This window comes from Ammodytes marinus (assembly GCF_949987685.1).
Source record: "Ammodytes marinus genome assembly, chromosome: 4".
Lineage (NCBI taxonomy): Eukaryota > Metazoa > Chordata > Actinopteri > Uranoscopiformes > Ammodytidae > Ammodytes > Ammodytes marinus.
Genome location: NC_137233.1, coordinates 24368463 through 24394379, shown reverse-complemented (window position 1 = coordinate 24394379; position 25917 = coordinate 24368463). Strand labels below are relative to the sequence as shown.

The 25917-nt window shown below is 44.5% G+C and overlaps 1 protein-coding gene across 2 annotated transcripts; it reads right to left on the bottom strand.

The window, feature by feature from the left end:
* Positions 1-16087: 16087 nt before the first annotated feature.
* Positions 16088-25415, bottom strand: gata2a (GATA binding protein 2a). 2 transcript variants are annotated; one of them, XM_080026164.1, is made up of 6 exons: positions 25361-25415; positions 24708-25136; positions 23382-23930; positions 20387-20532; positions 17977-18102; positions 16088-17270 (listed from the first exon to the last, which is right to left on the bottom strand). In XM_080026164.1, the coding sequence occupies exons 2-6, from the start codon at positions 24934-24936 to the stop codon at positions 16974-16976; spliced, it is 1347 nt and encodes a 448-aa protein (XP_079882290.1). In that variant the 5' UTR covers positions 24937-25136; positions 25361-25415; the 3' UTR covers positions 16088-16973. The 2 variants fall into 2 exon arrangements, with proteins under 2 accessions (XP_079882290.1, XP_079882291.1); XM_080026165.1 differs by lacking the exons at positions 24708-25136; positions 25361-25415 and adding an exon at positions 24048-24099.
* Positions 25416-25917: the final 502 nt, after the last annotated feature.

Genomic DNA, 25917 nt, shown 5'->3' with positions numbered 1-25917 from the left:
GACTTAACCAGAGAAATAATGTTGCTGCAGACACAGACTGCATTATTGTTCTTAGCCTGCAGACAACCTTTCACATATTTTCGCTTTGGGTTGATGCAGCTTTGAGACTCCATGTCTCTGCTAGACACACACACACACTCGATTATATACACACACCCATGCCCCTTACAACCGTGAACTGACCTATTAACCCAGTACACAGCACCATTGACTTTCAGTCACACACACTCAAGCATGATCACACACAGTCATATATTGAACCATGTATGCGGATGGAATTTTGAACGGGCACGTACTGTTTCTGTGTGCCACACACACAAGCAGAAGGGCACACGGTGTTGGTCAGTCAGACTAACTGGCTCTTGAGCTAATTGAGTAGAGTGTGTGGCCCTGTGTGGCCTCGGTCTGACCCCTCTGTAGCCAAGGACACCACTGAGCCTCTGCTTTGATACATTTGATACGGTTTAAGTGAGGAATGAAGACCTAAGCCTGTTTACATTTGAACTAGATTAGTGTTGGGGTAACAGTGCAGTAAGAGAGAGATGAGGGTGAGAGTTGGGAAAAGCAGAAGGATTGGAGGACTTGAAAAGAGGAATCAGTTGCCATTAGCAAAAATCTAACAGGTGGTATAGTGCCTGTTTGCCTTTGTTTCATATGCATTGCATTTAATCCAGTTTGTGTTCATGGTACAGATAGAGAGCTGTTACTGCAGTTTTTCCACACTTCAGTTCAGTTGCTCTCTAAAAGAAATAACGTTTCTGAGGTTTGTGACTTTATTACAAGTATAAGCAAGGCAAAACTTGCCTCTTCAGGACATGTATGTTGTTGCATCCAGCGCAATAACCCTTTTGGTCAGTGATTTTGTTTACTGTTTATTATGGGTAGCATTCCATTATGTATTAGCAAAATGGCTCCCTGCACATTATTGTAATTGAGTGACCGAGAACGGGAGAAATCTGATATCGCTGTCTGTTTCAGTGTGTGTCTTTCTCTTGTTCGTTTTCTCTCTTTGGCCCCCTCCGCTCCCCTCCCCACGCACCGCACTCCCCCCTTTTCCTGAAGTAATGATTTGATGTTGCTAATGGCTTCCTAAATTTTGTAAAAAGGGCAGAACCAGCGCCGTCTAGAATTTCAGACGTTGGAGGTCTGCCAGACGAGGAGGGAAAGTGAGGCGGTGTGGTGGGGGCGAGCCGAGGCTGGGGTGGATCCTGTAGGTAAAGAGGTCGAGTAATGAGTATGGGGATCAACTGGGTGTTATCCTTATAATAGCTTCCTTTCAAGATATCAATATTTCCTGTGAGCTGATGTCCATATGTCACAAAATGGTGAAATCCCCCCAAATAAATCAAAGCATTTGAAGCTTAAACCGTCTTTTTTTCTCAGAAATATTAATGGCAATGGAAAGTGTCAAGGGACAAACCATAAAAATACTTTGGATCGCTCTGATTCATCGCCAGGGTAAATTAACTTGTCATATGAAAAAGACCAAGTAACAAATCCTAGATTTGGCAAGAGTGTAACTACACTAAGTGAGAGATAACATTTTGCCTCAAGGTGCGTCTGGCCACTGCCGGGACTAACACACATGGACACAGCCCTGCCGCTGCTAGTAAAAAGGATCCTATTGTTGGAGCGCTCTACTGCTCATTCAACTCTGCCCACATGAAAGAAGTCAATGGAAGGGAGAATGACGAATGAATGTGTTGGCGCTTGGAGTTTACATGCTTGTATGTCTGCTGGTGTGTGTGTGTGCCTGTGTGCGAACTCACTGCAGTGTGTTTGTGTGCGTTTGCTTGTTTGTCACATGATGTCCTGTGGCAATCCCTAACTAACCGTACAGGCGCCAGTAGAAGGTGGGGTGGGGGTGAGAGACGGGCATGAGAAGATGCAGAGGAGGGAAGAGGAGCTATGGAGCCGTGGAGAAGGGGGGGGGGGGGGGGGCACTCTGGCTGACTGCTGTCACATGATGGGCATATAATGAAGCCAAACTACATTCAAACTGTTGAATAACTGAGCAAATGACTCATGACCTGACTTAACACTGTGTAAACATGAGGCTTCAGCTCAGTCTTCTGAATAAACCCCCATATCAAAGGACACACTTCTTTCCACCACTGAGAACAGAATGAGCTGGTGTGAGCTGAACACTTACAGCAATTAGAAGAAGTTGAATGCAAAATGGAAAAGCTTGGAGGCATATTTTGCTCATGTTCTCACTGTCCATTGATACTGTGTGTGTGTGTGTGTGTGTGTCCTCGAAACTGGGATCTGCTGCTAGTATTCAGTATAGAGCCTGTAAAGTGTAATGGAGGTATTAAAAATACTTCGCCGAGGCAGAGCATTTCATCACTAGCCCCTTTTACACAGAGATTGCCGCATATTGACTGAACAACATCACTCCATTATGCCGGCTTTGCTTTCTTCTGTGTTATTTACACAGAACCAAGCAACGCCGGCATGTTGGCGCATCAGTAGCCTCTTTTACACAGCGTTCCGGAATGAAAGACGCTGTAAACAGCGTCAGGTGTGATGTAAACATTTAGCGCCCAGTCCAACATCACTGGGACTGTTAACCAAACTGACAAAATCAATCCGCTCACTGCTTCACCTCTGTGTCTGTGTGTGTGTGTGTGTGTGTGGGTGGGTGTGTGTGTGTTTGTGCGACAGGTTGGCTGTGAGCGAGTCTCTTTGTGAGGGCAGAGATCTGCCAATCGGACATAAACATACACACAGTGTGTGAAGTCACGTTACTGTAGACAGAAATATAGTGTGGATATACGCTCAGACTTAGGATAATAATAGCGGCGGCGATCCGGTCGCAGCCTAGCTTAGCCTAGCCTAGCTTTCCCATTGTACAACTTCCCCCGGGCAGAAATAGACTCATAAACTCCGCAAAATGAAGCATGGGGGTTTGGATTGAGCAGCGGACCTTATGACCAGCTAGATTATACGCCGTTCCTTTTATTTGGTGATTTTTACATGACATCAGGCCGCCGTGATTAATGTTAAACACACGTCCTTCAACTGCTAACATGGTTGCATGTTTAGAACGTAGGCTATGGAACGTCAAACACCCCCCTGTTCCGCAACAACAAGCTGGCCGCATTTATACAGAGAGGAGGAACTGATTGTGTCGGCAATCTTACTACCCCCCGAGGTAGTAAAATTCCCGGAACAATCTCGCGCACCTTTCTTCCCTCGTTCCGCAACGGACGCATTTATACAGCAGGGCGGAGGGCCGAAATTCCGGCATATTCCCGGCTTTCACTGGCTGTGTAAAAGGGGCACAGTCAAATTAAAAACTATACATTATGCCATGTGGTATTTCTGAGCAAAATGCATAGCTGGCTTGATAGGAGTCCCGAGTCAGCGAACGGACAAAGGATGGACACAAGCGACAGCCACAAAAACAGACGAGAGGAAACGGATTGGCTGTGTGTGGCTCTTTATAACAGAGGCTTAGTAATGCTGTCATATCTAATGCTCACACTCCATTAATCACACAGCCTGTATGTGTGACTGCGGCTGCGTTTTGGATGGCACTTTGGGAGGGTGTGTGAGACTGCATGTAGCCGAGGTGGTAGTGTTTACCCACTGCACACGTAGCGGTTGGCCGCAGGCCTGGTGCGCCTGGCCATGATAGGCCACTGTGTAATGTGGCTGACAGGCGGCCTGTTGCCCTCTCCACTGTTATTTTGTGTGTGCCTTTGTGTGTTTTATATATAGTCTGCTGTGTCTGTGCATTAGCATGCAAGTATGTATCCAACTTATATGTATTTTTCTTTCCCACACAGTTGGCATGGACAGATACTCTGTGTCTTTAATTTAAATATATATGTTTATAATGTACTGATCTGTATGTCATTGTACAGAGAGCAACCACTTTTATGATGCTGAAGGAAACAGTAGCCAAGTAGCTAATGGTTTTAGTTACAGAAGAGAGGAAAAGAGAGAAACAGGGAATGGTAATAGGGTGGGAAAGGGGAAATGAATCAGTGGAGGGCCCTGCCATCCTGGCTTATTCAGCAGGCCTCTCTCCCCTCGTCTTTCGCCTATTTTTTCCCTTCTTTTGCTTCTTGAGCTCTTGATCACTTCTCTTTCCCCTCTCCGCTGCATTCCACACAGTTTTGTCATTCTGCCAAGGAAACGAATCAGAGAGCCCTCTCTCAGCCACCACACTTTTCCTTCGTCTCATTCTGCCTTTGTCTGCCTCTGTCCGCTCATAGTTTGGTCTGCACCCTACTGTCTCAGTACGCTTCACTTTGACTCCCCCCGCGCCCTGCACCGCGGCCTATGATGTCATCCTCGGAGCAAGGGTCGAACTAGCTTGCGTCCAGCTAGCATTTTCTGCAGTATGAAAAGGGAGTCGTAAACTGCTCATTCTTCCCTTTCAGGAGAGTGCTTCCCTTGTTTGGAGAAAGTGTCTCCTGTTTCAAGAAGTCTGTCCTGCCCTTTTAAAGAGTTTCAAAGTGGCTCCCTGATTCCCCTACTTTTCTTACAAGCTAATTTGATGTGCCTGTACGTGCCAGTTATTATGCTACAGAGCTTGTTATTTGCACCAATAATTGAATGAAGCCATTTACATCGCTGACTTTTAATTAATTTCCATGTGTTGTTTCCTTTTTTGAGATGATCTCCAGTGAACCATGGCAGTGGCGAAATGTTTCAATCAGACGGGTAAATGGAATAATTCCATCAGTCAATTTGGTCTTGTCTTTATTTTTACATGGGTGATTAACCATGTTACCAGTTGTTCAACTGGCAGGGTGGATTAGCTGGATTAGATGCTCTGTATTTGTGTGTGCCTATGCATCAGTGCGTGCGTGTGTGTATAGTGTGTGTTTATGTGTGTGTGTGTGTGTGTGTGTGTGTGTGTAGAATGCCAATTATTGATGGTTTGGCAGGCTAAAAGTCAATCAGAGGCATAAACGTAGCACAGAGAAAGAGACCCAACTTTACCAGAGGAAAAGAGCAGATAGTACACCTGCACACAATACATTTGGTCCCTTTAGCATCCTGACCTCCCAGGAGGAGCAAATGGGAAGTCTGAGATGTTAGAGAGGATCACTTTGAATATTTGTCGTTCCTTGCCTGCATGTTCACCTGTGTGTTTTATTCAGTAACGGTGTAGCCAATGTAATAGCTGTCTATGATACTTAAAGCCTCTCACCATCGACTCTGTCTATGTTCCTTGCAACCTTTAGTGCCGTGAGCAGCTCAGTGGTGTACGTGTCACTCTGCTGTCTCTTTCCCAGCTCTTATCAGGCCAGATAGTCCTCAGATAGACACTCGTACCCGCACAGTCAGAGGCTCTGCTAGCCACAGCAACTGATGGAGCTGATGCAAGGCCGCTATGACGACAAGAGGACAGGGCTTTATCGGTCGTCATGGTAATGGCCAAGATGGAATGATGACAATCTGCTCGTGGCTTCGTATTTTCTTACAGGACAGCACGACTGCAAAAAAATGTACACCTGTGCAGGCATGTGTGCACAGAATGATCAGGTGTACTGCAATGTCCACACGGCTGCAAGAAACCTGCAAAGACAAGCGCGTGACATCGTGCGTCCGTAACCGTGTTGGACGTGTTTGTCTTCTCGACCAGGGATTCGACGCAGACAGGAAAATGATCACGGTCATGCAAAAACCTCAGAGGAGCGAGTGTATGTCGCTGGTCCGTTTCTTTGACTCATCGTGCTCTCACCGCGGTGTCTTTTCTTTCCGACAAATATGACAGATGCATATCAAGCTGTGCAGTCTGCTCAGGGGAGATAAGGGCCAGTTAGGCGCTGGGGTTGCAACATCCCACTGAGCCAATGAGTGAGCACAACGCCTTTTTCATAGCGATCCTCAACAGATAGGCCTGCAGTGCGTGCGTGAATGTGTATGCGTGTGTGATGCCCCTGATAATTTCTGTCTCCACTGAATTCTGGCATCTACTGCGTAATGGTAGCAGGTATGCACACGTCTCCTGTCCTGACGCTGGTTTAACGTCAAACAAGAATTAAATAAGGAAACAAAATTGAAGAACAGTCCAGTACATGGATGTTAAGGTTATTGAGGTAATAAATACCACAGTGACAGTAGTCTTACTGACATTGCTTATTAAAAAGAAGAGGTGTCAATTGCAAAGTGCTACACTTCTGATCACTCTTACAAAAGAATAAAACCTTTATACATATAATAGTTATCACAATCGTTCTTTCTTCCTTTTTGATCTGCTGGTTTGGTCTGATAGAGCTCTTTATATCCACAAGTTTGGCCCTTTTGGAAATAGCACTTTCATCTTTCTCATCTCTCTCCAAAAAATGTGCCTGTGGTCCTTTAATGGTTTAATCATATTACCCTTTTTTTAAATGAAGCACACTGTGTTTCATTGATTGTTCCCTCTTTAAAAAGGGCCTGTGTGTGTCTCCGTCTGCTATCTGCATATCTGTATTAACCTGACAAGTATGGCATAAACAAAGCCAAAGACACAACAAAATCTGGCACTGACGATGAACACTAAGAAAAGTCGTCTAGGAATGCCCTCACCTCATGCAGTGTTCCTGCATGAGTGGCAAAATGAGCGTGGCTGAAATGAGGCCTGACTGGCTGGCTCCTTCTGTGGGATTTGGCATCATGTCAGCATTTCTCTGGTGTACCTCAGTCTGCATACAGGCAAACTTGTGTATTCTGCAAGCAAGCATCTAAAAGCACGTATTCCTCAAAACATTGAGGGGACTTGCAGACTTGCCTTGTTTTGTTTGATTGAAACAAACTCTGGTATGTTTCAAACTTTACTGCGGTTTGTTGCACAGGTGAGAACAAACGTTTCCAAACTAACTCTGGTGCGGTCTGTTTATGGTGAGAACGTAATCGGAGTCCAACCCAACTGCAGGAGGCACTGAGTATTTTTGCACATCCCATAACATAGCGTAGCCAGCCACGCTATGTGTTGGGATTAGGAAAATGATCTACTTCCTTTAGTTTCTTTCTGTAGTTTTTAGGTAATTCTGACCAGTTGTAATACCCTGCAAATCCAGACTTACCGCTAGCAAATTTAGATTTTCTCCGCATACTCCGCATACTACTCTGGGCACGAACATTTGGAGCTCATTAACTATGACCAGTGCTGCGCCTGCGCCGTTGAAGTAGTGTTAGTAAACAACAAAGATGGCTGCCGCCGTATATGTTGTTTGAAACAGGTTTACCAAATTTTGGTATGGAAATGTCCAGAATTGGGATCAGAGGTCACCTACATAGACTTCTTTTTAGTAAGACAGCTGGAGGTGAGCTCCTCAGTATTTTTCTTTTAGGCTTTTACACAATGGGTTTATAACAAAGCACTTGTTACCCTTAAAAAGTGTGAAGGGAAAGCTATAGTTTAGATTGTTGTTAGCTAGCTTACTAGTTGTTGGACGGTTGTAAGCCTTGATGCTAGCAAGAAAATCCAGTTGGGGCTGGTCGTCACATTTTCTTTGGGGTTGGTTGTCACCAGTGTTGGGAGTAACGCGTTACAGGAAGTAATGCATTACTGTAATGCATTACGTTTTGCTGTAACGCGGTAATGTAAGGCATTACAGCAAAAAAAATGGTAATATGTAACGCGGTACATAGCTCAGAAACGCGCGTTACAATGCATTTTAAACCCGAAATTGACTGGTTTGGTTTGTTTTTATACAAATTGGCCAACACCGCGAGTTTCGCAGAGGAGAAAAAACCCACGCTAATGTTACTGCTAGAGGAGGAGAAAACTCGATTTGCTGCTACAATTGATTCCAAAGATGCGCTAGCCTACTGGCTTCCATCTCACTGCCCAAGTTATTGAAAACTTTTGTAGTGTTTGGAGACTCTGTGCTCAACGAGCAGCGGGTGCTGCCGCGAGCCCCTCCCCGTCTAAGGGCACTCGGAGGCTGTCAGTCTCGGAGCAGCCCCTCGGAGCGAGTCCCAGCCTGCTGTCAGAGCAGAGAGGTGACACACCTCCGCGTACAGGCTGCAAATGAATCGCGCTGTTGTTAGGTGCAAAATCGGAGATAGTGTGCTACGAAGCTATTTATGCTGAAGCGGTATTGCTGGATTTAGGAGTTATTTAGAGATATGGCAAGCAAAAAGTTGACGAGTAGAGAGTTGGTGTTCACTCTTTCTACGGCCCCGGTCACGGTGCGTCCATGCGCAGCAGTGGTGCAGCCATGCGACGCAGCATTATATATATATTAATATTATCATATTATAATGATAATAATGATGATAATAATATTAATGAAGAATAGAAGAAAAATGAAATAAAAATGGTGGTGGGTAAAAAAAAATCATAAACGCCTACTGTTTATATGAGTTTTGTGGTGTGTAGTTCTAGTTCTAGTTTACAACTGTTGGCTTACAACAAAGTGGACATCATTACAAATGGATGGAGGGGTGAATCTGATTAAATAAGTTCAACTCTCTTTCAAAATATCAGGTATTTCATGGAAATTACATAATAGCCTACAACATGGCTTCCACCATATGACGTCATAATATGCTAATTAGATGGGAAAATTTAATCCCCAGATAAACTTTAGGTCATTCTCAATATTTGTCTCATTTACACTTTGTCTCTATCTCAAACCACTTTCAATCCAGAGCCTTCTGAAATTTAAGTGTCAAAATCTAGTATTTAAAAAAATAAAACCCGGCGCCTAAAGGGTTTGCTTTGATGCAAATTATGAAATGAATAACGGCGGCAATGATGGTGCGTAAAGGACAGCGCAGTTGGCAAGCTCTCCTCAGCACTAAAAGTGCTGCAGCAAAAAAGTCACAATAAGAGTTGATCGCTTTGTCGATTCATGCCTCTGACACACACGTCGACTCCCAACATAATGAGTGGATGCTTTGAATTAGCAAAGGAGATATAGGCCTATATTTAGGCTACTATTGTTATTATAAAATGTCACGCAAGAGAGACGATAAACAAACATAATGGGCTGTTATCCTTTAGATTAGATGGCAAGATGATAAGGCAGATTCTTTGGAACAACTAAAAAAGGCAGAAGTTGATGATGATGTGAACAACTTGTTTGTGCTTTTAAGTCGCCAGAACGCAAGAAACAAATCTTTGAGGCTCAATTTACTTTTTCAATCTACAGTAGTAGGCTCTAGCTCTATTGATATTAATATAGGCTAAACAAATACCTAAAGATGCAGTATTTCTATTATAAAATGTATTGCACCATGAGCCATAACTGTGACCATTATATTATATAGCATAGGCCTACTTGTGTTAGCCTTAAGCCTAGCTCAGTCATTATGCCATACCATGTCACCTCCTGCTGTGTAATGAGCTGCATTGAACACAAGAAGATCTATTGAGAACACCAAATCCATATTTCATGTTATTTTGGTGAAAGTAATGCAAAAGTAATGTAAAAGTAGTGTAATGCCTTACAATTCAAAGACAGTAATATTGTAATGTAACTAACTACTTTGAAATGCCAGTAATAAGTAATAAATACCGCATTACGCTTTTGAAGTAACTTGCCCAACACTGGTTGTCACATGTTATCCAAAGGCTCCAACCAGGAAAGGAACCCAACAACGAAAGAACATGTCAAGCTGTATCCTCACTGACACTCCAGAGAAGGAGAGAATAATGCAGGAAAAGGCAGCTAGCATGCAAAAGAAAAATAGGGCAACAAAATCAAAACAACCCAGTGTATCCCAATTTAGACCAGCTGCCAAGGCTACTCCACCCCAGCTGGGGAAGAAGAAACATAAGAGAAAGAGACAGGAGGAGAAGGCCTCATCAGATGAAGAGGATAGTTTTAGTTTGGTTCGTATGGAAACATTCTCCAATAGCCTTTCAGGGGAGGTATGGGAGAAGTGTTGGATGTTCAACCAGTGGGCACACAAGCTCAAGTTGGAGTGAGCAGACCCTACATTTGCCATCACTGTAACTCAGATAGTGAATGTGCGTAGCCTAGTTGAGTAGGCTATTATTCTTAGACCTATTTGTTTTGTTCTTCATGTCGTCAACTTGACAATGCAATTAAAATTTCAAATTTAGTTCTGCTTTCTTGCCTTCTTTTTAAGATTTTTTCCAGTTTCCATTTTTAAGATACCATTGTGACAAGCAACCCCTTGATGGGGTTGGTTGTCACAATGTGTCAGAGTGTCTTTGATGGTCATTAACGTTTTCATTACAATGAGTAGGAAAATGAGAGGGATACACATTTCAAGCCAACACTTTAAGCTTCAATTTGATGTAGGAATGACTATTGAGAGATGTTTTGTTGATGAGCAATTACAGTGAAAAATGTGCTTACTAACCCCATTCTCCCCTATCCTTCATTGGTAAGAAAGAAGTATTTAGGGCGTGGGGGTGCTCGTGGTGTAGTGATCAGAGCGTCCCCCTAGAGGCCTATGCCTCGCAACGGACCTGGGTTCGAATCCGACTCGGGCAGTTCTCTGCATGTCTTTACCTCTTTGCCCCATTTCAACTCTGTCTCTCTAAACTTTCTAATAAAGAACAAAATGCCAAAATATGTATTTGCTGTTTTGCCAACTGGATACGGCAAAAGTTTAATTTGCTCTGAATACCTCACCTTGTTCATTGCTCTGATTGATCATAGTCGGTAGTGCTATCCAATTGTGTGCAGTGGTATTTTGTAATGCATGTTTGTGCTGCCCCTTAAGTTGGGAAGGTCTATTGCCATCGCCTAACCCTGCATTGTTCTAGATGTGGGTCTGGATTTCAAGGCTATAGTTGTAGAGCAGTTGAGGAACAACATTATTGCCCCCCTACTAGACACATCAGACCAATGAGTGAACAGAGTTCCTTATGTTGCTTATGCTGCTGCATTTTGGTTCGCTTGGAACCAGAGGGAACTAAAGGTGTGAAAGAGAACCCAACCTGTTAAAAAGCAAGGAAGCAAACTAGAAGCAAACTAACAGGTGTGAAACAACCCTGAGAGAAGCTATGCTTTGTTGAGAGGATAACTTGAATTCAGTGAATTCAGGGCAGCCACAGAGCAGCTCTGTCACTTAATCCACCACACCAGCAACCATGGTTAGTCTACAATAGCAGCTGAACAGCTTGGTATTCTGAGCAGTGCACAGCAGGTCTCTGTGGGCTTCTACTGTCCTCCACAGTCCTCCTGTTCTCTGTCTGGTCATCAGTCCCTGTGGGAGAGTCCAGAGGAACCATCTAGGGGTAGGCACCTGGGTCTCATCCTCTCACTCCTGGCCATTGGCCAATGTGCCCTCAACTCCCCCACTCATGCCTTTCTCCAGTTACCTGCCAGTGAAAGCGAGTGGAGCAGGCGGGGGCTGGGAATAGCCAGGGACATTATATGGGCGCGGAAGAGGATGGCAGGTCCAGACGCCCTCTCCCCTGAGCCCTCCCAGGCATTAGTACTGTACCTACCCCCCGGTTTGTCAATGGGAACCTCCGAATGAATGGGCTCATTTGTCCTCAGACAGTGGGGATGAATTTGTCTGTCGGAGCAGGTGAGCATGAGCGCCTCAGCACAGCAGAACATGGTATGAATGAGAGCTGAACACTAGTGTCCCAGGTGAACATCCTGAATGCTCCCTGTCCCAGGTGAGAGGAGACTGACCTCCTTTTCAGGGTGAGTGGAGGGAGGGGTGCTCTGCATGTCCACACCCTCTTTCTGACAGCTACTTTTTTTTTTGCAGATTACACCCTCGACTGCCGTAGAAAAGATTGTGTGAACTGATCAGTATGGGGAAACCGTCAGGTGACTGATTCATAATGGTGTTAGTTTCAATTGCAGCAAATTTGTGTGGTGAGGGGAGTTGAATGGTGTGAGGATTTTTTCATCCGCCTCATTTCAGCAGGGATTGTGTGCAAACAGAAGAACCCAGACACATTAGCTTGGCGGCAACATCCCCGTCAGAGTGAGGCAAGGGGATACCAAGAGGGGATAATCATTTGGGAGTACAACATGGCAACCACAAAGACCTGTAACTCTATGCAGTCATGACCCTCTTTCATAATTACCACACTCTTCTCAGAAACCTTTTCAAAACCACAAACAGTGGCAATAAGTTCTATCTCCAGCCACCGATGAATGATATGAAACACTCTCCCTGTCTTTCCCTCTTTCACTTCTCTACTTTCATAATAACAAACTAATCCATGAATACTGGTGAAAGTAGTATTCTTTCTGAAGGTAAAACCATTTTTAAATTAAGTTGACATTTTACGTAACATTTACTTATTTTTTAAGCATTAGCTGGTGTAGTAAAACAATTATTATTGTTTTTTTTAGCAGTGGGCGCTCTTACTGCAAACAGGAAGTTACCCTGCAGAGAATTACACTTAAATACTGTATAAACCTTGTGCCCCTCGTAATCAATCTCTTTTTACTGTCTCTGTCAGACTTCTAGGGTCTTAATTGGTCTTAATAGTACAACATAAGTATTTCCTGTTTGAACTTCTCACTTCCTGTTTTTCCATTTTTCTCCACTGCTTTGAAAAACCATGCCCTCAGTCAAGCTGGGTATGCAGCTGTAACTAACTACTACAGCAGCCTCTTCATTTTAGGTTTGAAGTGGTAATAATATTTTTTCTTAAAATGAATTTGATGAAACAGTCCAGGGTCACAACGGAAACACTTTTGACTTTTTCTGACTCACTTCTGACATTTGGAGAGATCATGATTGAGATTTTGGCGTTCTGGCAGGTCAGGATGCGGTTGTTTCCTGTCAACAGAGGTCATCAGTGATTATCAGCTCTGCTTCTCACTGAGTGACAGTTATCACTGTCAATGCTTTGCTGGTCACATCATTGCTTCGTGGAATGGTTGATTCATTTTCAAAGTATTCAGAGTTGTTCATGCATCAAATGATGTATCTGCGGTGGTTTCTATGAAAAGTGCCCACCAGGTGTTTTACTGAATATACACACTTTTTTCCTGTCAGAGGGGTATTTCTATGATTTTCTCTTGATCCATGAAAAGAGGAAGTTCATGTGTGGGTCCTCTCATAGAGCACTCACTTTGACTCGGTACCCATTACAATTTCAAGCAGTTGAGAGCTTAGTCAAAGCTTCATTGATGCATAGCAAAATGTAACTTCTGTTTTTGCTCAGGTCACCTATTATGCAAAATGCACCTTTTAATGGTTTTTCAACACATATGGGTCCCCGTTGCGACAAGAGACTCCCAAAGTATGAGATAAAAAACGTCCTCTCTCTTATTCTCCACCCCCTTTTTGAAAACCGGTGTTCAACCTAATTTAAGACTACCTCCACCTATGATAAGCACACCTCCAGATCGGCAGTTGGATTCAGGGCCAATCAAAGCCGACGGGCTTTAAAACGGAGCGTTTTAGACAGAGGCTGGAAAGAGCAGATTCAACAATGGCTCTGTGAGAAATATGTTTTAGTGGTCTCAAGTTTCGAGTAGAACCCAAATTACAGATTTTATTCTGAAAATTAACATAATATCTGACATTTGCTTAACGTCAACAAACCAACAACTTAGTAAGTGACTGAACCTTACGGCAAATGAAAGCAGAAATATTTGCCATGTTTTTACTATCCAAATACTGTCCCGTCTTGCAGCCTTAATATCCCTCTAGGAGTCTAAGGAAGGAGCGATGCTTTTTTTAGTTAGGCCCAGGCAAAGGTCAACCCCCCCTCACAACACACACACTCAGAGACCTGCATCTGAACTGCGCTCCACTTCCTTTCATCTTCTGTGTCTCTCTCTCCCTAACTCAACTTTGCGAGGGGATGGTCGGGATACCTTTTGATTCCGCTAATTCAATTTGATGGAAAAACAAATACACTTGGGGGAGTAGGAGACAAGGAAAGAGTGGGAGTAGTATGGAGGGTGGGGGTTGGAGAGGGGGAAAATGAAGAGATGGAGGGTTATATGGAGCACAAGAGAAGGAATGAGCGTTGGTGGTGGTGGTTGGGGTGAGGACAAACGGAAGAGCGCAGAAGGAGAATTAAAAGGGGGGTAGGAAGTTGAGATGAGTTGAAACATCCAGTTCCAGGTTGAAGTCGTAAACCTACCCGTGCTCTGATCTAGGTGGCCGCCATGTTCACCCCCCGCCAACGCATCTGCGATCTCTCCTCTTCACTTCTATGGAACTCGACTTTGATAGTGAAGATAAGTAACATCCTATTTTACAGCTCTTTTGGTGTCACATAACTCATGATGTGAGTTAGGAGGGGATGTCTTGTTTAATGCAGCCGGTGGTCTAGAGAGGCCTGGTGAGTTTGTATGAATTTAATGAGCTAGAAGATGGAGCAACGGTGGCCCATGCTGACATAACACCAAGGAATAATTTCGAGTGCAAGTGTGCATGTCATGCGGCTGCTACCTGCTATGTCTTCTCAGTCTGGCCTGATTCCCACAAACACAAACTGTGCCTCTGCGTCAGACATGAGAAGCTTTGTCACACAACCATCCCTGTATGTGTGTGTGTGTGTGTGTGTGTGTACACATGTCTCCATGTCTGCATGTGTGTTGCGGATGTGTTTTCAGGCGAGGGCTGCTCTGGGAGTCGCTGGCCTGGCAGACTGCTGTATTATTTTTGGGAGCGCTGCCCTTTCCCTCTGGAGGGCCTCATTGAAGAGCGCTTGCTCTCTCTGTCTCCCCCTCTCAGGCTCCAGGAGTCCGGCCAAGCCCGGCCGAGCACACAACCTGCTGGAGCTGCGGTCTGTACACACGGCCCAGCACCCACAGAACTACGCTACACACAGATGGCTAGACTTCTTATTGGCAGTCGAGCGTTATATTTTCACTGGTGTTTCTGCAAGTGGATCAGGGGAATCCCACCCCCTCTCTGAAAATGGACACTCACATACAGTCAGCCAGTCAGTTTTGTGGCTGCTATGATGTTCAACAACACAGTGCTCCAGTTTTACTGTAAACAAAAAAGCACCTACATGCATTCCTGAATACATCTTATTTCCAATTTGAACTGATCTAGCCTGTGGGAAACCCCAGCAGATATAACCTCCACAGCAGTCCAGCAGATGTGGGTTTGGTGTAGGGTTCAGGGAGGGGTAGTAGTCCACTTTTAGCTTGGACTGTGTAATCGGATGGTTTTGTGCCGTGGGTGTGTGAGGGTATGTTGAACTCAGTGATGATGACCTCCAATTGGCCCTAATCGAGTAGACTCATTAGTGGCTGGCTCTGCTTAAAGTCTCCTCAAACCGCTTTATTTTACACTAATCGTCCAAATGGGAGGGAGGGACCGAATGACAGAGAGAGAGAATAAAGGAGGATAAAAGGCAAACAGAACAAATGGTAGAGCAGAAAGAGAGAGTGTAAAAAACAAAACAAAGAAGAACAAAAAAAGAGGACGAGATGAGGGGGCAGCAGAGTCGACGCCTGCTTCCTGGCAGCCTCAGCTGCGTGCACATCTGTGTGTGAAGGGTCTGAGCAGACCCCCACGTGTTTGCTCAGGTCGCCTGATTGCCTTTCCTTCCTCCTCTCTCTCTCTCTCTCCCACTAACCACCCACTGTCCTTCCTCTCACTCCAATCACCGCAGCCAAAGACAGGGCCACTCCGACAGACACAGGGAGCTAGAAAAGCTCCCGCCAAACAGCACTCATGACTCAGTAGAAATTGCTAAAAAAAAATACTAATAAAAAAATATGCCTGTTAGACATTATAAAAGAGAGACCTTGCATGGTTCATTGGGGGTGTGAATTAGGTTTTGTGTTTATTTTTTCCCCGAGCGTGTGTGCTTGAGCATGTGGGTTTTTGTGCATATGTATGACTGTCTGTGACTCCGGAGCCCTTCGCTGGAGCCTGCTGTCTGGGGTACAATGGTCCAGCCCGGGGCCTCTGCTCCACAAAGAGGCCTTCTCTGAACAACACGCCATCACAGATAGAGGAGGGGCCTGACCAAAGCATTACCACGCTCAAGGGATCACAGAGCTTCCCTCGATGCATCTGATATCACTTATGAATTTAATAATCAAGCACTCCTCATTAAAAGGAGAAGTTGTAGGCTCGTGCTTTGTGTGTGTGTGTGTGCGTGCGTGTGTCCGTGATAGAGGGACAGACAAAATTTACGAGGCACGGAGAGACTCAACTTTAGTATTAAACTTTATTTCCTTTACTTTTGTGAGACGGACAAAATGATAAAAACGTACAGCTCAGGGACTTTTCATCTAAGATAGGTCAGTGTTTTTCTTTTACGTAATAACCATGAAATCAAAATCATTACAGTTTCCATGTGTCTTTGACGAAAGCTTAAAGAGTGAAAATAAATTATCGTAGCAATAATTATAACATCAAATATAACAACAATAATAGCAATTAAGCATTTATAAACACTATTTACTGTGTCTTTTTTCAATAAAAGTCCATTATTAAAAACAGGTGAGCATTGTGGTGATGTACAATCCAGCATGTGAGGAGGAGAGCACTGGTTTGTGGGTACTGTAGTCTGCGCCTGACTGGTTTCGTAACAGAGGTGTTTTTCGGCTGCAGTAGCTGTCTCAAGACTTGCAGCACTGAAGAGTTTGTCCGTCAGTCCACAGCAGTTGTGGAGGACAGCCTGGGGGGATGGACAGGGTGCACGTTATCTCAGTATATAATGAGATGGCCGTAAGGTGAAAAAACAGCGGTTCTTTTTAAGACCTCTTGTGAGTCTCCTCTTACAGGGTCAAGGAGAGGTGGGTACCAAAGTGACTTAGTAAAAATAAGCAAAAAGAATGACAAGCGTCTCCATTCACTCCATTCCTGCAAGCCTCAGTCACCCGGGGATTAGCAAACCCCTCGTCGCATTAGCTCTTCACAGAGTTCGCTCAAGTCCTGCTCTGCAGCGTCCCACCAGTGAGGTCAGGCATGACGCGACCTGCAGTCATTAAGTCCAGTTGAAAAGTCTCTGCCCTCTGACCACTGTACATGACGCAATAATGTATCGCTCAGCTTTTATCGACGTGATGTGGAGGCCATTTAGTGTTCATGGCGATGCGGTGGCTCCTACAGGGCGCGGGGGAAGTCTGGGGTCAGGAGCGCTCTCAGTGAGGCTCGGCCCAGACCGGCGAGCGATTGGAGTGGTGGGGGTGACCGAATGAAGGGTGGATGGGCGTGGGAGTAGGCAGCATGTGTCCGGAGTGGCTGAAGGGGGGCAGGTGACCCATGTGGGCCATGTGGCTGGTGAGGCCGGGCGCACCGCCAAAGTGAGACGTCTTGTCCTGCATGCACTTGGAGAGCTCATCGAATCCGTCCCCCCCTCGCTTCCTCTTGGACTTGCTGGACATCTTGCGGTTGCGTGTCTGGATGCCTTCTTTCTTCATGGTCAGGGGTCTGTTGACCTGTGGAGAGCAGCACATTATAGGTCAAGGCAAGTCGGACAAAAGCTGCCCTGACAGTGTGAATGGTACATTATAGTGGTTAAAGGTTGAGGCTGCTGTTCACTTAGGCTTGTTTACCAGCTCATGCTTTAGAAATTGAAATCTAACATACTTGTCTTGTTATTTCAATAAAGGATTCATATGCGTTTCTTCATAGCTAGCCCAGTAGCCGATCATGAGTTACACCAGTGTGCAATAGATGCTATAAATATTGAGCAGCTGTTTTGCATACATAGCTCCATTATTAGACCAGTCAGGGGCGTTTTTCAGCTTTTGTCCAATTTTAAACCAAACAGAACCTTGCTGGTCAATATGAATACATGGGGATGAGGGCAGGCTGGAGCTGAAAAGAACAGCTTCAGACAAATCCTCATCAGTGTAACCGACGCCGTTACACTGAATGACAGTCCCACCCTGCAGCCTCTCCGGGGAGTTACGCCCCCCATTGAAACAACGATGGATTAATAAAAAAGAGGCGACTGGTGGGTTCTGCTCGACAGGGTGAGCAGGCTTTGCCTTCACACTTTCACAGTTTCTCCGCTCCTAAATCGATACGAGCTGTCCGCCCACTTGACCAGTTAACGACCAACACTGCCCCCCCCCCCCCCCCCCCAACAAAAACCGCACTTGAGCTTTTTGGTTATGTTTTTTTTTTCAGTCTACTTACATTGTGCAGTTTATAGTAAAGGCCGCAGGCGTTACACACCGGGTCTCCGTTCCCGTTGCGCCTCCACAGGGTGGTGGTGGTGGTCTGGCAGTTTGCACAGCAGGTGCCGGCACGTCTAGCTGCGGACTAGAGGAAGCAGAGAAAATGCATGGTGAATAATGACCCATTCACGTGTTGTAGTGAGGTCAGCGCGGACAACGAGCTGCACAAAAAAAACATTGTAAAATATCACGGTTCTTTAGTCTCCTGTTGTTGGATAATCATTTCGCATCTGCACGCAATGACTTTGTTATTTCTGCTAGGAGAGATTTTTCTTAGATTAAACGGTGGCACGTGGAATTTCGTGATGTCTATATAGGCTACTTTAACCGCAAAACCATGCGCAGAAAAGCATCAAAAGAAGCGACAGTCGGAGCGGAAAAAATACTTTACCCCTCTATTAAATCAATTGCATGTAGCCTGCACAAAGCTCCAACCATGATCACATTTTCTATTTTGAGCAATAAGATACGGGAACATTTTTCTAGTGACTGCCTGCTTGTGTAGGCTACACGCCTGCTGGCATTTATCATATTTAATTAATTAAAAAAGAAGCACGGTGGTGTTAACTGTTTATAAAAGCAGGCCTTGTGTAAACCTTCTTTGTATTCTGATCCAGGGAAACGGGTCTACAAAGTCGTGTAAGACCCGGTGTCCTGCCTGGCAACGTGCTCCTGCGTCCATTGCGGATCAATTCTTCACACATAATAAGAAACATTAGCTTTACATGCAAGACCCCTGCGGCTCTTTGCTTTGCTCCAGCATCAAGCTCTTTCTTTTAATTAATTTCAGGTGGACTCGTTGCCGTTTACCTGGGGAGCAACAATAGCTCTGGTCATTTTTGAAGATGAAATAAATACTGTGTAGGCCTAACCTTTACATTTTAAAATAAAAAGCCGCTGCGCATTGAGACCGAGTAGCCTACAAGAGAAGCACATAAATCCATTTATTTTCCAATGGCCGCCCCTCGCGGTCTGTCTCTTCACACATAAGCGGCTCCTCCAGTGTTGTGATAATCTCTTTACAGTATATGTCAGTGTGGCCACAGAGAATGCAGCGCGCTGGTTGAAGGCGGAAACAGCCGGGAGCCTGACTTCCTTATCTGAGCCGTGCAGATATCCGGATAGGAAACAACTGGATGCCCCTTTGAACACAACTCTGAAAAACACTTGAGCTGAAAATGCAAAAAGCTACCGCCACATGGGCCGGCCCAGTGGAAAATCTTATGGACGTTTGACGACGACGAGGAATGATGTGGAGGTGGCCACTGAACTTCACCATCTCAGACCGCATCAAAAAATATATAATAGGCTTTAATAGGCTATTCCTTTTTTGGAACGAATGGTCCATCCACAATGCCTTACCGATCGTTTGATGGCGGCCAATTTACTTAAAAGTCAAATTATCAGCCAATATTAATTAAGACCATTAGACCCTGTATGCAGCCTCCCCTATCATAATTAGCCTTGGAAAATTAGAAGATAAAAGGTAACACCAGTTGGCTACTAAACATTTTATTATTAATATTATTATATTAACATAATTATTATTATTAATATTCATTAATTGGTTATAATTTGGCCTTTATTCTTACTCACCTTTTACTTATTATTTCTGACCTTATTGCAATTTATTTCATTGCCAAAACACATTAAGTTAGAAATGGCATTCTTGTCTTAATTTTTATGCTAAACAATTAACCATTCACAGAGACTAAAGTTTACATTTGTATAAACGTATTTTTATTTGGGGCTATAACTGAATTTATGTTCTAAAGTTTGTTCTAAGGTTCAAAAGAAAAATACGTTAGTTTTGCTAAACTATAAAAGAATCAGGATTGTCGGAAAATAGCAAACCTTAAAAACAATAATACAACAAGGCTATAAAAAAGAATAACATTTATGTTCAGATATCGATTTTAGAAGATGAAGATTAAAAAGTTGTTATGAATGCCGCAAAATAAATAAAGGATGACACAGAGTGCTGTGAGCTGCTCCAGTAGGGTTAATGTCAGAAGTGGATGTGCAGCTCTGGAGCAGTGGTACACAGCCAGGACAGGAATGTTATGTGTCCACGCTGCTTTTCATTTACTCAAGCATGGTGTTAACTAAAGCAGCATGGGCATTGGTATCAGTAACAGTATCAGAAGTACCAGCAATAATGATAGCAGGAACAATGGCAATAGTAGCAGTATTGTAACAGGCCATGAAGGCGGATCATCGGGGGGTGAGAGGCACAAACAATACCAGGAAGATCATAGGGAAAATATAACTTTCCTGGAATTGTGCTGCCGGCATCTGCTTTGTGCTCATATTTGGGGACCTTCTCTCAGAGCAGAAGAAGGCGACGGAGGGAGAAGTGTGGGACTCACCAGTCTGCGCTTGGGCTTGATGAGTGGTCGGTTCTGGCCGTTCATCTTGTGGTACAGGCCGCAGGCGTTGCACAGGTAGTGGCCGGTCCCATCCCGTCGCCACAGTGGGGTGGAGGTGGCACCGCAGTTCACACATTCACGGCCCTCTGCATAGAGTTCAAGAGGGGGGAGAAGAGAAGAAAAATTTATATAATTAAAAAATTCACCCTCTGACAGAAGCAAAACAAACAACACAGCAGCTGTCCAGCCTGATCGGGGGGAACCGACACAGTGCCTGGTAACCCTTGACGGCCCTGCCTGTAACGTGAAGTCAGAATCTGTCTTGCGATGGTTGACAATCCATATCAGAGTGCAGGTGTACCAAGTGAGCACGGGCTGTCATGGACACAGACACCTACGTGTAAAGTGATCCAGAGCGAGGAGGCCAGATACAGCCAGAACATGTCCAGAGGTGTCCAACATGAAGAATGAGACACACCATCAAATTAGGTCTACATTATTCATCGACTCAGTGGGCACCCATGAGAGGAAACATAGGTGTGTGGTGGTGATGGTATTAAATTTGGCAGACATTGTTGCAGTCTTTAATAAGAAGCTTGCTTGCCAGTTGGCTGCAATTAATAATATGGAAATGGTGTTCAATGAGGTATTATTTAGATGAACGTTGTGTTATTCCTAAATGGCTGACTGAATCTGAAATCATGTGCATTTTAGTGCTGGTCTACAGAAAAACCTGCTTTTTCCCCCCATTGACTCCCATGCGCTTTCCTCTCCCATTCAAGTTTGACTGACTTCAAACAGCCCGTTGCTAAACCGACCAATTCATTTAATTCAAGTATCCCTCTCTCCCTAGAGCATCATCTCATTATTCCTCTTATAAAACCACCGACACCCACTGTCCCACCCTCGCTCTACAATGGAATTTGACCTGAGGAAAAAGCTATGTTCCTTTTGAAATGCATCTCACCGCTTGCCCTTTTCTTTCTTTTTTGTAACTCCCTTCTCTTCCTCTCAAATGTTTAGCACAGCAACCACAAAAAGGTGGTTCATTAGCACTTTGAATATTCAACAGCAATGACTGATGTATATCATGTCTTATGCAATGTTTAGTGTTGAAATAAGAAAGAATATATTTTTGTGAAAGGTAGTTTAGAGGAGGAATTCTGGTTTGAGGCTAGTTCAACAGAAAGCTACATTACAGTATGGTATATGTGCTGACAGCTGAAATGTCATTGTGGCATTTTATACAACAATCAATCGCCATTACTGGCACTGGACACAGACTTTGATATGATAAGAGTCCTTTTTAATGCCGTGGCTGATATGTTTGAGCTACTGATTCCGGCCAAGTCTGGCCAGCTTCTTTGAAATGTCACAGTGTAACATTTCTCTGCCACATCAGCTTACATTCACTCAGATTATCAGCCAGTGAGCATTCCCCAGGTGTATTTAAAAAAGCATGGGGGACAATGGATGACAATACTGGTCATTTCACAATTTACCTTTGGAGCAACTTGTTAACAGCCTACTGATGTCTGCTCTTTTTTCTTTTTTTCCTTTCTTTTTTCTTGTCCATTAATTCAAAGAACAGCAGCTGGAACAATGTAGGGAAATTACCAAGCCATTACCAGACCGAGTTGTTTTTCAAATGTCTGCACATAATTGTCAGACATAAAGTCTAAATTTCCCCCCTAAATATTACTCCCAACACATGCACTCTATTGAATCAGGTGCTTATCCAGACAGTCAGATAATAGAGTTAGTTTTATTATAAACAGCTTTGAGATTATTGAGTCAAAGGGAAAACCAATTAGGTGCATTGTTAATCAGGAGTTTTGAGATGATGCACATCGCAGCAGTGTTAACACTGTTATTAAATACACTGTCACATGGGAGCCGATCCATTGTGGACCCTTGTTGCCTGCACTCCATGTCAGTGCACTGGGCCAAGGCCACGCTTAAAAACACAAACAGCAGGGCTCTGTCGCCTGTGCTTTGTTAGTACTGGGGAGAGCTGTGGGCGGGGTGGAGGTCGTGATTTGTTCACTTGGAGGTATACAGGATATGGCAGGAGCCAGGGCGTCGTGACTCTTTCATTTTTAAGTGCAATAAAGGCCACATTTAAAAGAAAACAAGTCAGTGGCACGAAGAAGCCGTTGTGACTGTCTGAACTTAGACCTGTGCTAATAAGGCTAATTGTCGATGTATAATTCTCGTGACAGATTATATATTATAACACTGTGTCACATTATTTGAACTCTGTTGAGACTATGATCATTGCATTCATACTTTTTTATAACAATAAAAATGTTTTATATGAGTAGCCTAATTGATTGGTTTAATTAGGCCCACATCTAATCTCGCCTTTCTTTATTTTAGATCGCCCCCAGAAACGTTTCATCATGCGCACAATGGCCCTCGCTGGACATATAGTGAATAGTTGACCCCGATTAGTTTTATGAGTTTCATCGAAAGCCTTATTCCTCTCTAAAGTGAAGCCATTTTAAGTGGACGGAGCTTACAAGTGGCGAGGAGTGCGATGGGACAAGGATAAGAGCTGTCAGGACACGTCTGGAGAGGACAGAAGTGTCCGATATATGAAAATGATGATCACTCTTTTTCTAAGTGATCCACTACTAGAGCAACAAGTCTTGCTCATAAATGTACCGTAAGAAGTGAGAATGATCGTCCTGTAAGACAGAGCAGACTATTACAAATGACTAAAATTTAGAAAGAAAGTATTGTAGTCTTATATGGATGACAAATCAACAGCAGGCTATGATAATATTAGCACACGGTGACAAGTGAAAAAAACATTTATCTGGATAGTGAGTGACTGGGTAATCTATAGTGTGTAACGCTTCACGGCTCTGCTGAATAAACCATAACAATTTAATTAGGGCCTTATCCATTTGATCTGCCATCTGACGTGCGTAAGGGAGAAACTCAAACACACACACACACACACACACACACACACACACGTGAGACTCACCTGAGCACGACCTGGCTTTGCTTTTGCATTTGGGCGTAAAGCTGGAGGAGGATCCGCCGAGCAGGCTGCCAGGGTGGAAGAGGCTGCCGCTGTACTCGTGTGGTTGCAGGGAGTAGGTCGGGTAGGTGGGGATGGGATGGTGCGTGGCCTGTCCGTTCATCGATGCAAGGCCGCTGCGGAGCGGACTGCAGCTCTCCATTTTCATGCCGTCCGTCATATGGTACTTGAGCGACTCCTTCTCGTCCATCCTGGTGGTCGGAGACGTGGGGCCGGGGTCCGGGGACACGTCCTTCGGAGGGGTGGGAGGGAAACTGTAGAGGTGCGGGCTGGAGTGGGACGCCGGGGTAAGCGACGACACTGGGGCCGTGCCGGTGCTGCTGCTGCACGGGTAGCCGGAGCCGGAGTGCAGGCCTGGTTTGCTGAAGTGGCTGACCGCCCATGCGTTGTGGTGGTGGGCAGCGGAGAGGGCGGCTTTCCCCGGGTCCAGCCACGGAATGCCGGGGCTGTGGATGAGGTGTGGCCGGCAAACCTGGTTCCCAGCTAGGCGAGCTGAAATCCAAAACGATAATGTATTCAATATATAGGCCTATGTTTTATTTTAGAGCTTCTTTTTTGACACACAAGTCCTGCCACCAGTTTTCAAAAAAGAAAAAACCTCCCCCTTACCTGTTAAATACTCTGATCTATTCGATTCCGACATTTAGTTCCAGCTGTAGCCTTGATAATATACTATAGTTTAGTTAAATAAATTTGATAAGATTTCTTACCACCTTAGATAAAGAAATAAAGGCCTGTTGCCTGCACAAAAAACAACAACACAAAAAGTAGCCTGTCGTCGGGGCAGTATCTTTTCATCGACTGCAGATCTCGGACTAAAGATTGTTATTAGTACATTTGCGGTTTTTATTTTATATCCGGGAAGTGCCTCTCTCTCTCTTTTCTCTCTCTCCCTCCAGAAACCCCTGCCCCAACAGAGAGGGGTTAAATGACATACTTCCCTTTCCTCTCGCTGTCATTTGCTAGAAATTCCTTTTATGTTTAGGTCCAGAAAAGACAAGACAGACTTTTGAAGCAAATAACTGTTGCACACTGCATGAGGTATTAAGCTGATATTTTCACCACTAACTTAAAATACAATATTCCACAGCCACACAAACACACACTCGTATAAAGCAGACTGTGTTTGGTCATTAAATAGCTACAATTAGGCTATGAAATTTATATCAAATCATTCCTAGTTCTTCAATACATTTTTATTTATATATTACGTGATCTCCATCTCTCATCACACTTCCCAGTCACTGTAAAAGTCTGAGCGCATCTCACCGTGCGCTTGGCTGTATGTGACCCTTGCCCGGGAGTTGGTGTAGTAGGGGTTCCCTTGAGAGTCCAAGTGGTTCAGAAACATGTCAACCTCGTCCTGGGGCAGTAAAGGCGCCATGGGCTCCATGTAGTTGTGGCTCAGACTGTGGTGGTGAGAATCCGGGTGCTGGCCGTTCAGCACTGCGTGATGGTGCGCCATCCACCGAGACTGATCGGCCGCTGCGACCTCCATGACTGAGCTGGCCGTCTCCTTTCCTCTCAAGGCGGCTCTGTGTGTTGGGATACTTTTGGCGCTTTATGTTTACCTCCAAATGGAAGTTAAATCCTCCTAACAGTATAGTTCCTGAGCTGTGAAAGTCTTTCGCTGTGTTTATTTAGGGCAGAAATAGAATCCGTAAATAAGCAGATCTCCTTCTTTCTCCCCAGTTTTACCTGCAATGAGACGAAAATAAATTGTTAAAATATGTCAGATAAAATCTCCTTCCCTGCGAAGAACAGGCATACTTTTGTATTTGACCCAATCATAGCAGCTTTTAAGTGAAATCAACTCTGCGGTCTTAATGAGTAAAGGTTGAAAACAAAGCTGTCTCAGTGTCGAGGCAACGCATCCCATCTCCGCATAAAGAAAAAAACATACAAATGTTTCCAATGGATACCTGTTGCAATTTCGATCAGCTGACGGCAAATGCAGCTTGGATGTGTAAACCTCCTGATCCATGCAGTGCTCTCAGCCTCATTAATGAGATGTGGCGCAGACTGATGCGGCTGGCGCCAGTAAATTCCCATATCAAGACACGTGGGGGCGGGGACTCGGTGTGAGCCAATCACAGCCAGCCCTGCCACAATTGGCTCGCTGCATCCCTGCTCCCCTTCTTTCAATTTCCATTTTCCATGCGCCGAAAAACTAAAAGACTTATCAATCAGCAGTGTAATTTCTCGGGAGTCTTTCTCTCTCATGAAGCTCACACTGAATGAGCAATCGGCCCCTGATAATCAGCTTTTTTTAGCGGCAGCCCTAAGCCTAAAGACAGACATCTAACGTGAAAGGAGAACCATGTCTGCACAATACACGGCTTACGATATGATTTCGAAAGATAAATCTATTGCAAGTCGCCTTCACCTGGATATCCCCATTTGCAAAACATTTAAAAAATTAAAATTGATTTCAGACACGTTTAAGACTGTTAGTGTTTTTTGATTGTTGTTACTACAT